This window comes from Synchiropus splendidus, chromosome 17 (assembly GCF_027744825.2).
Source record: "Synchiropus splendidus isolate RoL2022-P1 chromosome 17, RoL_Sspl_1.0, whole genome shotgun sequence".
In the NCBI taxonomy this organism is placed as follows: domain Eukaryota; kingdom Metazoa; phylum Chordata; class Actinopteri; order Syngnathiformes; family Callionymidae; genus Synchiropus; species Synchiropus splendidus.
The window spans coordinates 19,034,111-19,046,481 of NC_071350.1; the positions used below are offsets into that span (position 1 = coordinate 19,034,111).

General features: G+C 50.6%; 1 protein-coding gene across 2 annotated transcripts in view; it reads left to right on the forward strand.

Moving 5' to 3' along the window:
• Positions 1 to 12,371, forward strand: part of LOC128748214 (fibroblast growth factor 13-like) — a 19,433-nt gene continuing 7,062 nt past the window's right edge. Inside the window, exons 1-3 of one of the 2 annotated variants that reach the window (XM_053846736.1) lie at positions 1 to 152; positions 10,660 to 10,770; positions 12,266 to 12,369. In XM_053846736.1, coding sequence (XP_053702711.1) covers positions 104 to 152; positions 10,660 to 10,770; positions 12,266 to 12,369 — 264 coding nt within the window. In that variant the 5' untranslated portion in view covers positions 1 to 103. Of the gene's footprint in view, positions 153 to 9,096; positions 9,801 to 10,659; positions 10,771 to 12,265; positions 12,370 to 12,371 lie in introns of those variants that run through there. The other variant, XM_053846735.1, reaches the window with a different exon arrangement.

Genomic DNA, 12,371 nt, shown 5'->3' on the forward strand with positions numbered 1-12,371 from the left:
GGATCAGTGTGCGATCGAGTCCCGGCGCGAGCGGCGGAGGAGGATGCGGCGGCAGTGAGCGCGGCTGGTCTCCACTCGGAACTCTGGGACGCACAGAAGCTCCATGAGCGGGAAAACTAGAAGCAAGGACGACAAAGACCATGGCGCCAAAGGTGAGCTTCGAGCGCCCATCGCTTTGTTTTCCACACGCTTGCACCCGCACAAACAGCGCGCGAACCGCCTTGTTCAGTCATTAAAAGTGGTTTTTGGTTTTACTCTGAAGTGGTTTATAAAGAAAAAAACAGGTGACGGTGCGATTCTCAGGCTCCACTCTCGGCTCCTCGGCGCGCGCCAGTGTGTTGCGCGCGCGCGCGTGTGTTGGTCTGTTAGAGTTTCATTTCCCCGAGGCTTTGCTGGGTCTTAAATCAGCGGCGAACACACACAGATTCGTTCTCAGCGCCTCTGGACTCCAATAAAATCGACACACACTTCACCGCAAAGCAAACTGGGATACTACCGTCGCCATGGCGACAGAAGGGAGTTGCCCTCCAGCCCAGGCGAGTGTCTTATTCATGAGGCGCTCGTGTGAGGAACATGGCATCCAGGTTGCTGCGCCATGTGAAACTAGCTGATGAGCGCCGTCGTTCCGCGGAGACTCGGAGAGAAGCAGCACTCAAAACTCTTCATCTTCAATTTGATTGAGTTGGTCCATGGCTAAAAATGCCTCCATCCATTGGATGGGTCAGACGCAGGAAGTCCAGCACCACACTCTGGCACAGGAGCATCACAGGCTGCTCCATGGGCTCGGTAAATATGGCCAGGCCACAGATCCCGGACCATGATGCTCTTTTTATTTTAGAAGGGATATGAAATCTGACTATACAATAGATGTTCAAATCAAAATATATTTATGAGGCCAAATGATATTTGCGGAGGGCGAGAAGTCTTAAACTGAATAAATATCCACAATAAATGACTTCTTTCTTTACACTCTTTTAATAGGAAAAAACATGTCCAAACATAAATGAAAATAAAATAATACACTTTTTTTTTTAAATCTATGAAAATAATAATTTTCATAGCAAATTTATCATCGATTGCTTCATTTTTAAAAGAAAGTGACAGTTCTTTATTATTCATTATTGATTTGTTTTTTTTATTTAATACTATTTAGTTTTTATTTATTTATTCATTTTTAATAATTGCAGAAGGTAATATGAGCAGGAGAACTCTTTTAATGTAAATATACTATGTCTATTTAAGTTATTTAGGAAAACGTACATATTTCTGACCCAAATGCAACTTTGGTAATCATGACTTTTATCCATATTTCAATAGATTATTTGCATCTGTACATCAGAAATATACAGTATATCAGAAATAACCAGGGTAATGAGGTAACTAAGTAATCAAATTCAAAGTTCTGCTGACGAAGCAGATAAGTGCCCGTCACACCGCAGCCTGCAGTGACTCTGGTCCACTGGTCAGTGATGTGAACCACCGCGGAGACCAGCGAGTGAGCGAACACCCCTGGTTTCTGACACGAGGGATGGTGCGGTTGCGGTGTTTCCCCCTGGAGACTCGGTACTGACACGCGAGTCCATAACTAACGCTGATGGGAGGGTTGGACCTCTGGGTCCGGCGGAGTCACGCGCGTGCGTGTGCAAGGTTCTGGAGGCGTGGAGCTGCCCGGCCGCAGGGTGACCCCCTGTCTGTCAGCCGCTGTGTCCCGCGGACGCTCCTGAACTCCTCAGCAGCAGCACAGGAACTCATTAACTTCCCGCTCCTGTCGATACACGGTCGGAGCGCGCGGATTACAATTCCCCGAGTCTGTGCTCACAAATGAGGTTCCATCTGACGGAAGCCTTGATTCATCCACAAGCTTTGTGTGTTGGCCATGAGTGGAGGGGGGTGAACGGGATATTTTGGGAGGAAAGCTGAGCGCTAAACACCTCTGACTAAAGTCGATGCATTTGATTGTTTCGCCTGGACACTCTGGTTTCCTCCCACGGCCCACAGACATCTGCTGGCGACACACAACTGGCGGACCCGTCAGAGGTCCCCTGCCTCTCACCCTGGGTAGCTGGGACAGACCTCAGCTCCTTTCATGGTGAGAAGTGGCTGAAATGCCTCCATCCACCCACGCGCTGGTCGCTCTACTGCTTCTGTCTTAACAAGTCCAAACCCTCCCAGACCCTCGGTTCCGCCAGTCTGTCTGTCTGTCTGTCTGTCTGTACAAGAGACAGTCAATAATGGTCAATGATAATCCCTATATTGCTCTGTATACGCTCCTGGCTCACGGATGATCATGTCTCATGCAGCACCTTGTTAATAATGTGGTACATATTTATCTACTTTACGTCAATAAAAATGACAACTGGATTTCAGATCACTCAAAAATGAATATCACCTCAGTAAATATGTGTAATTGATTCTTTGTTTTATCCACAACATATATCGGATCCAATTTACTCTGAAATATTTGACTTTTGTATGTTGTGATCTGGAAATATTGCACTTTATTTGCAGTGAACGACTGCAAACATGAGCTCAACACGTCAACGTCAGTGCATTTTTGAGTCTTGATTTCAAAGAGCCTTGAACTCATCTGCACTTTAATAATCGACTATATTAATTGGAACACTAGGAGGAGCTCTTTAAGGTCTGGACCGGATCCAGTGAAGCCGAAGTCCAACAGTCTGCTCAGTCGTGGAGCCGCCGCCGCCCCTGAGCGGTGGACTGGTGCCGGTGGAGCTGAGCGCCTCCGCGGTGACACAGCACCACCGCGGCTATAGATTTCAATAACGGCCGGGAGTGACAGCTCCAGCGCGCCTGAAGATGAGGTCATAAAGTCGACCTGTCAGCTCCGAGAGAGCAAGAGCGTCCGCCAGTGTTGTCGTTACTGCCTTGAGTGATCGAGCCCGCGTGACGTCACGAGATGTTATTCATCATCAGTTCCAAACCAGAGGTGAAGGTTATTTGAGTATCCTTTTTTATCATAAAAAACATGTTATTTAAGAAGCTAAATTAGGATATGTGATAGTCGTTAATTGTATGAATGAATTAATACTCACAATAAATTGGCTTTTTATAAATCAATAATGAATTTGTGACATTTGTCACCAATCATTCGATTAAAACACAAAACGAAAAACTTTCTTTGTCCCATGAAGTCCTTACTTTTTTTTCATGAAAATTAAAAAAAAAAAATCAAAGACAAAAATAAATGAAAATCTCTTTTTTATTATTATTTTAGTTTTATAATGGTAACATTTTCGTTTTTCATTATTTTTCATCTTTATATTTTAAAGTTAAATTGGCCAAGAAATCGGATTTTTATGTAGTAATATTATCTTGACCAAATGTATATGGCAAGGTGTTTCAATAACATATCTGACTCTGTATATCGCAGGAAAAAAAATGAAACGAGGAATGGTGTAATTGCAACCGTTGGCGCGCAGCGTGGCCGCAGCAGATGGTGACACGGCGCCATCTGGTGGTTGGTCTAGTATATCGCAAGTTGACTGATGAACCCAGCAGTTTGTCGGTCCGTGTCTGGCGCGCTGCCCGCATCACTGCACCCGGGGTCACGGCCTCAGACTGAAGGCCACGGACGAGTCAAAGCTAAGACTCTTTCAGTGCAGCTGGAGACCCAATAAAGACGCGATCAGATTCATCTGATGCGGTTTTCTCCAGATGACAGGAAGTCAGGCTGATTCGATCAGAGCCAGAGACCGTACACACACACACGCACACACACACGCACACTGGGAATGATATCAGTGAAACGGATGCTGAGGCTGAACAGGAAGCAGCGGGACAGAAAAGCTGTGGAGCCAGTCAGTTCTGGCAGGTGAAGCACAGCGGCCCCTGCCGGTGGGTTGTTGTAGAGCACTGTCGAGTGTGGCTGGATCAGTGAGCGCTGTGTGGCTCGGGGGCGTTTGAGGACGGCCCCGTGGTGATGCTGCTGCTGGGAGGAACTCTGAAGTGATAGAGTCTGATGAGGAAATGATATTTAGCTAGTGATAAATCCATGAATGTGTTTGTAAGAAATGAAAGAAAAAGAAGCAGAAATAGTTATTTCACGAGATATATATATATATACACATACTATACATATATAGTGTGTATATTTATTTATACACACTATATATGTATATATAATTTTCTTTTTTTTTTTCTTTTTTTCTTTTTTTTTTTTTTTTACTTTTGAAAACGTCATTTACTCAGAAAACTTTTGAGATAATGTATAACATGTATGGTCTGATCTTAACGCTTATGTGAAAAAACAACTGACTCTCTTCCCTCGGGGAATTTGGGGCTTGTAATAACAGACTGCATTCTTTTGAGCATGCGCGGAAATCGAGGGGGAAAAAAACACCAATATAACGTAAAATATAAAACTGTAACATGAAATATATATATATTTAAAAATACGCATACAACTATTTGTAATACTCCAGAAAAGAATCACAATAATACCAGTAATACCAATAATAATGCTAATACAGGTGTCAATAACAGTGGATGGAGTCGTGCACCAGACCCTTCGCTGGAGGTTTATGAACCTGCTGCCCCAACGTAATAAACAAGATGAATTGAGGCGATAAGAGATGCATGAGCTGCAACTCATCGGCCGTTTATTACACAGAAATTCATTTTACCAGTTCAGTTTTATTCCCGCCACAGGAAACAGGAAGAACAGGAAGTGCTTCACTGTGGGCCGTGAGCAAGGCAGGAATTGAACTGACAACCTATCCTCTCATTTTACAAAAGATAAATAGCATTTCAGTGTGGATCACACGGACTAGAGACCTGTCCCGAGTCATGTGCCAACTGTCTCCAGAGCAGAGTCTGACTCACACAAAGGTCAGGGCGCTGGTGACGGGAATCTTTTTCATTATTATTAATATGTAATATAAGACAGGACGATAGTTTTGATTATTTTTATTTTTATTTTTATTTTTATTTTTATTTTTATTTTTATTTAGTCCCACCCCTGAAAATACAGTCAAAACCTGGCGTTTCATACACTGGGACCAACACCCGGACAAGAGCTGAGCCTGAGGAACCATAGAAGAAGACAGAACATGGTGGGTCCTTCAGGTCACAGTGAGACTCGACAGTGTTCTCGCTGAAGCAGGGGGGAACCCTGCCTTGTCAGAGCTGAGAGAGCAGAGAGTGACGTCACTTCCCTGTGTGCTGAGCAGATGAGGGCGGGGTCTCTGTAGTGCTGTCCGTGGTCCTGAACCTCCACTCTCCGTGCCTCTGACCTGGTCCTGCGGGACACTGCAGCGTCCGTCAGCTCACGACCGTGCCTCACCGCAGCGGGCCGTGCAGGAGTCTGGGCCCTCCGGGCGGGTCCATGCTGGATCCCGGGGTTTGGCTCCCGCCCCCTGTGATAGTGCCAGATCAGCGCGGCCTCCAGATGAATCATTAATGACCAGTTCCAAAGGCTTAATGGCCTCTAATGTTCGGTAATGATCCCCATCAACGCCGCCCTAATGGATCCAATGCCGTGGAGGATTGTCTGGCTTGAACTTCACTCATTCCTCCTCTTTTCGTTGAGCGGCGGCATAACAGGAAGTGCAGCAGCCGAGCACAGAGCTCCAGGGCTCCACAGGCGCAGCATGAGCTTCCCGCTTCGACGCTCCACCTCAGGTAGGAACCTCCCGCCGCCGCCGCCGCTTCAGGTGGAACGCTTGACCGCACCACCTGACGGAGGCTGGGGCTCTGTCCGCGGTGCTGAAAGCAAGCGCCGCGCTCCGGACCGTCTCAGATTATGGTCTCAGTCAGGCATGTTTTTTGGATTAAGACCATTTTAAAGTCATATTTCCAAAGTTTGACATAGAGAGTGGCGCGAGCAGAGAGGTGTCGACGCTTGGATGGAGGCGCGGGACGAATGTCGTGTGGAATGTTCGGTGAAGAAATGAATATTTCAGATGAGATTAAAAATAAAATAGAAGGATTAATATCGGAATATTGATTCGTGCTGCATGGGATTATCGTCGTCTGGATGAGGAGCCGTGAGAAGTGCAGTGAAATGTGAGAATGAGCGTGGAATAGAATCAGAAATGGAGGTGTGGATCAGCTCCATCACAGGAAAGCAGAGTTGTTATTTTGAGAGAGTGTTTTGATAAGACACATTTGTCAGCATCTGGACGGAGTAAAGGGAGAGGATGGGATGAGGAGGGGGGCTACAGGGGGGTGCACGACTGCACTTCTCTGATTGTTGAAAGTTTCACCACTGAACACCAAAACAAAATTTGTTTACTCAGCAGTTTTTTTGACTAGTACAGGAAACAGAGTTTGACAGAGTAAATAAAAGTGACAGACTTGACAGGTGAAAACAATGATCTGAAAATAACCAACAGTTCATGGGACAAAAGCTACGAAAAGTACAAGAGCCAGCGACCACTTACTGCCAGAAAGGAAGGAGGGGAGGGAGAGAAAAAATGTTGACATGTCGGGAATAATAAATAGAATAAAATGATATTGGTGACATGATGTGTCATTCAGAAATGATATTATAAAAAAAAAAAGCAAATACTGTTGGATAGTTACATTGCGTCTAAAGAATCTGCATGATCCCTCACTTTTCATAATCCAGCGTATTTAGGGGACCAGAAATAGTCTCCAGACCGCGAAATGAAAAGAGAGAACAGTGGAATCCATCAAGGATTGGAGTCGGAATCAAAGGAAACAGGAACGTTTCTGATCAGTTTAGTTTGGCTCTGACCCCAAGAGGGCCACACAAACACAGTCACGGGGCCGGATGTGGCCCCCGGGCCCCGCTCTGACCAGCTTTGTTTGTGTCAGCTGAACTGAAGACTGTAGCGGAGCAGGTTTGCTGCCTTGGTTTGGTGGAGGGAACAGGACAGCTGCGACGCTAGCGTGTTGCTCAAGGGCCCCTGCTGTCAGCATCTTCTCAGAGGAGCAGCGAGGACGACTGAAGTCGGCAGTGAGAAGCGTTCGCCTCCTCCTCAGATGGAGAACATACAACTGCAGTTATATTTAGGTTTGGACTTGTGCTGAGGAGGAGTGGGCTGGAGTTCTGGGATCTGTGGGCGTGTTGTGTTCGCTGCCTGAAGATGTTGCAGCGGCTGCGCCATCCCACTTCATTAGTGCTGAAGCGCTAATGTGGCGCCATGTGTTTGACTGGGTCGGACTCGTGTCGCGTTACAGCGATGACACGATAGAGACGTGACGGGGCCCTCGCCGGCGCCCTCACCGGGCCCTCACCGGGCCCTCACCGGGCAGCAGAAATGAGGTGGCACATCTGCTGCGTTTGGCATCACAAGTTTGAGAACTGACGTCTTCCTGGTCAGAAGCGTGTCAAACTGCGGGTCTGGGGGCAGAATAAGTCCTGAATCACCCGTTTCTGTGGCCCACAAGAGCTTCATAGGTTCGACAGAGGTGTTTTTTTAAATCCCCACCTGGGCACATGTGAAGGAAGACAGGACATTGCTGAACATAAAGTAAAAATAAAGAAAGCCAAAATGAATGAAAAGATCAAATGAGAGTGTGTCATGTGCGAAATGCTGGCCTCTGCAGATGTGTGCAACCAACATTTTCATCAGCTCACGAAGGTGTTTTTGAACAGCAGATATTTCTGACTGACATTCCTGAACAAGAGGCCGGTTTGGTTTCCGGAGACTGAGGTGTAAACGGTGTGTGAACAGAGACGTGTGATGCAAACACACTCACAACTCCAGCAACTCTCATTAGCGGTTTGAGACTGGCTCTGTTTCCCAGCTGTGATGTGGCCAGTAGATGTCACTAGAGAGTGTTGAAAGCATGCGGTCTCACCTCACCAGCCGGCTGTGGGTTTGAGGTCCCTTCCGTCCGGGGCCACCTGCCCCTCCCCCGCCGCCCCGGCTGCATGGGTCGGAGGACTTTATCTCTCTCCTCTTCAAGCCAAGTCATTTGCAGCTCACCACATCCTCTTCCTCTCCAGCCATCGATCTTCACTGCTCCGTTTCCACCGCGCTCCGCCGCCCGCTGCTTCGGCGCCAGGTAGCCTTAGGTTGATCCTTTCCTCACCCCACCCGCTCCCCCCTCAGCCGGCGTCCGCCCCTCCCGGTTGCCATTGCAACTGTGTCCCGGAGGCTGACAGCTGCATCCGCTCCCCCCCTCCACCCCCGGGGGGCGCCGACATGCATGAGGGGCAATGATGGCTGTGGAGCCTGCTCTGCCGCTGCCGCACGTCGAGGAAATGACACAGGGGCTGAGGTGCCGTGGCTCTGCAGCCTCTCCGGCGGCGGTGAACCTCTGCACCAAAATAAGAGGAGCAGCCCCTCCCTCGCCGGCTCTGGACACTTTCTCTCCTCACGTCTCATCACGGTGTTCATGGCAGCATTCGAAAACGATCGCCAGCAAGCTGCAGACTTTGTGGGGACTCTGATTTCCTCCCATCGCTCTCGTCTTCATCTTGAAGATCATAGTGAAGAAGGTCTGTGGAGCACTTTGGCTGTAACATTACGACCATCAACAGGTGACTTCACCTGTGTCTTCATGACGTTTGGGAGTCAGAGAACAGACTCGGGGTCCCAATGCACTGGGACTCTGACACCCAATTCTGGTCCAGTGGGACTCCACCTTTTAAGGTGGAACCTTAAGGAGGACCGTGAGGGATGCACAATGCTTGGTCACACCGACGTCAACACCTTGCTGACCCCAAAACCCTGGAGGGACCCGGGAATGAGGGACTTCTTCAGCTCTCTGTGGCCCTCCTGGTGTTGCTGCTCCACAGAGGTCGATCACACTCTCCAAAAAGCCTGAGGAAGAAGAACCTGGTGGAAGCACGACTCAGTTGCTGGTCCTCACACCTGTGGTGTTGGAACCAGGTGACGTTCCAGTCGGGCTCGGGCTGCAGGTCCTCACTGATCTGGGCTCGACTCGTCAGGCCTGGTCGCGGGTGAAGCTGTCACGGTTGGTGTTGTTGTCAGGGAGAACGGTAACGCTCACATAAACACCCCCCCACGCCCCCACCTCCCCCCACTGGCTACATTAGTATGCACCATAACACGGGCATATCACGCCACGTGGGGTCTGGGGCTACAGGTGCCTCTGCCTCCGTCACGCGCGCGCGCGCACGCGCACCCCCTCTCTCTCTCTCTCCCTCTCTCCTCCGGGAGGGCAGGGCTGCTGCAGCACTCTTTTATGAACGGCGCGGCTGCATCATGATCCGGTCCCCGCTGGAGCAACCGCGACTTCGTCCATTGACAAACCATCCGCTTCCTTCGCTCGAGTCACGGGGGGCACCGAGGCGTGGACCGGGGCCGGAGGAGGGGCGCGCGTGAGCGGCAGAGGCGGCAGCCGCCGCAGCAGCAGCAGCAGCAGTGACAACAAGCGCTCCGAGCTGTTGATTCCTCTCGGACCCGCCACCGAGACCAGCCGCAGGTCCCTCGCGGGGCGGTGTTTCTCGGCTCCCATGGAGCGACCACGGAGGCTTCTGGACGCCGTTTCGCATCGCGGACATCTGCGAGACTGCAGCGGCCGGTGCGCGATGCGAACGGAGCCGTGGGCGGTTTAGACCCCGCTCACCATCTGCACCGCCAACCCCCCTCCTCCCCCTTCACGCGGGACGCTCAGCTTGGCGCGGCTGCACGCGGGCACCATGTCTCGGGCGGCGGCGATCGCGAGCTCGCTGATCCGGCAGAAGCGGCAGGCGCGCGAGCGGGAGAAGGCGAACGCCTGCCGCGGCAGCGGAAGTCCCAGCAACAGCAAAGGAACCAACGAGAAACCCAGCAAGCTGAACGTGTTCTCCCGGGTCAAACTGTTCGGATCGAGGAAGAAGAGGAAGAGAAGGCGGCCGCCAGGTCTGAGGGTGGGGGAGACTGGGCTGCACCATCTTCATCCATCACTCCATCACCTCTGGCTCCATGGTGCTCCGGCACCAGTAACTTCAGAGGTGTTGCCATCAAACATCCATCATTCATGGCCTCTTCAAACAAGTTCAATCAGGTCTGGACTGGGCTCTTTTTGATCCGGACCACCGAAGCGCTGGTTCCGGTTCCAAATTCTGATCCTTCTGCCCGCAGGTTTGTGGTCCAGTTCAGGCGAGTTTGTCGGGTCAAATGTCAGGGAAGTAAGGAGGAAGGCTGTGGGCTCCAGCCTCGCAGCTTCTGCTGGATGAAGGTTCCGGTTCTGGAAGCCCAGAGTTGCTTCGTCCATGTAAATAACGTGCGGGTCGCGTGCCTTATTGATGAGCCGCCAGAAGAGCTCCGGCTTGTGGTTGTGGGGCCTTTTCCGGGCGGAAAGTTGTCATTTTTGCAGCAGTCTTTTTGGTCTTGGCCGTCTGACTTCATGTTGCAAAGCAGGCTGGTGGTCTTCTCCAGTCAGAAGCAGCTGCTGCTGGAGTGGCACAGCCAATAGAAACCCAGCGTGAGGGACATGCTCGGAGGCCGGCAGAGCCCTGACAAGAGGACGCTCCTGCTGACAGCACCACTGGGATTCAGCTGGAATCCAGGAGAAGCTCCATCCAGCAGCTCTCCACAGCCACGCTGGTGTGTTGTCCTGCAGCAAGCTGCTGGCGACTGATAGACCATGATGAGAGCCGCTAATGAAGGAGCCGTGTCACATGACACTTCTCCACATGTTTCACTCCATAGCCGGGGCCTGGAAGAGGCAGCGCGCCGATCATCACAGGCAGCATCTAACTCCCGCTCTGCTCCACAGAGCCGCAGCTAAAGGGCATCGTGACCCGGCTGTCCAGTCGCCAGGGCTTCCAGCTGCAGATGCAGCCCGACGGAACCATCGACGGGACCAAGGATGAAGACAGCACCTACGGTGAGTGTCTGCTGGGCTCCCAGAGGGATCACATGACACAACATTACAAATACATTTACACGTATTTATCCATGGAAATATCTTGATTTCACTTCCCGTCTGAACTCTCAAGTATTCATTCATATTTCAGGAATATTTTAGTGTCATATATGAAATGCAAAATGAAATGGATAACGTCTTGTGACTGTTTTGTTGTCACTATTTTTCAAATAGTGGATACCATTTTTTCCTCCTGGTTATTTCACATTTGAGGCTGGCATATTGGAGGGTTTTTTTTTTTCTTCAAAATAGTTTTGACAAGTGTAATTAACGGGTAATGTGAAAAGCAAACGTTTAAATTTTAGGGTGTTAAAAACAATCAAAATCTAAATTTAAAAAAGGCTTTTCAGAAAAGGGTTGAGGTTGACAGATTCTTTTTGAGATGGAATCTCAGCTGATATGATCCCGCCTGAGCGACAGCTTCACCTCCTCCAGGACCGCCAAAAGATCCGGGGTTGTTTCAGTCTCTCGTGAGAAAACATTTCACTGCGATGGAGAGAAATGAAAGGAGACACTAGTCATATTCAAGCGCTTGGTGAAACCCTTGGAGCTGAGACGCGTTGAGACGCCTGGAGCCGTGGACGCAGCGCGGGAGTGAGCTCTTTGTCCTGTGCCATCTCTCTCACACACACGCACGCGCACACACACGCTAGGTGTGATTGATAAGGCTATTTCAATTCTGCTGTTGGCCGTCAGACAGCAATCACTCCTCCCGCTGCCGTGTTTCATCCCTCATTCATCTCTGCTCCAGTCGCCGGACCGCCGCCACCGGCGCGCGCAGCTGCAGGCAGCGGCGTCTTCATGAAATAGTAAAGGCCAGTCGCCTAGCATGTGAAAAGCGCCGACACAGGTGAAAAGCCCGCTGCCGAAGAGTCATTACGGAGGAACATGCTTGGCTTGGTCCGCGCAATTAAAGCGGCGCCTGGATCATTAAACTGCCCGGGATAATTATGTTCCGCGCCCCCGGTGTCCCGAGCAAACACGCCGTTAAATCAAAGCAACAATGCGGGATGTGTTCACCCGCGCCTCCATTAAACCCGAGGCTCCTGCCCTGCAGATGCTTCCTTCCAACACGGGGGTCGCGGGGGCAGCAGGCCGGCCGCAGAGGCCCAGACTGGCAAAGCCCTGAAATTGAGCCAGAGCTGGGGGACTGCGCCCAAAACCCTCCTGCAGAGTGGAAGAGGCGGTAGTTTAACTCCAAACCGTGACCCAGAAGCAGCTGAGTGAGTGATGTGATGCAGGGTGCCGGCCAGCAGGGGTCGCTGACACGGCTCGACCCAAGTCAGAGCGAGCGTTTGGCCGCGGAGGCCAGAGTGGACGCTCGATCAAAACCTCCACATCCACATGATCACGCCTCATGTGTTGCAGCGGCCGGTAGCTGAACAAACTCCTGCTCCTCATCATCCTGACGGGGGCGCTGCGACCTCCTGCTGACTGTGTGTTTGTCTGTCTGCAGCTGTGTTCAACCTGATCCCGGTGGGGCTCCGAGTGGTGGCCATCCAGGGGGTCCAGACCAAGCTGTACCTGGCCATGAACAACGAAGGCTTCCTCTACACCTCTGT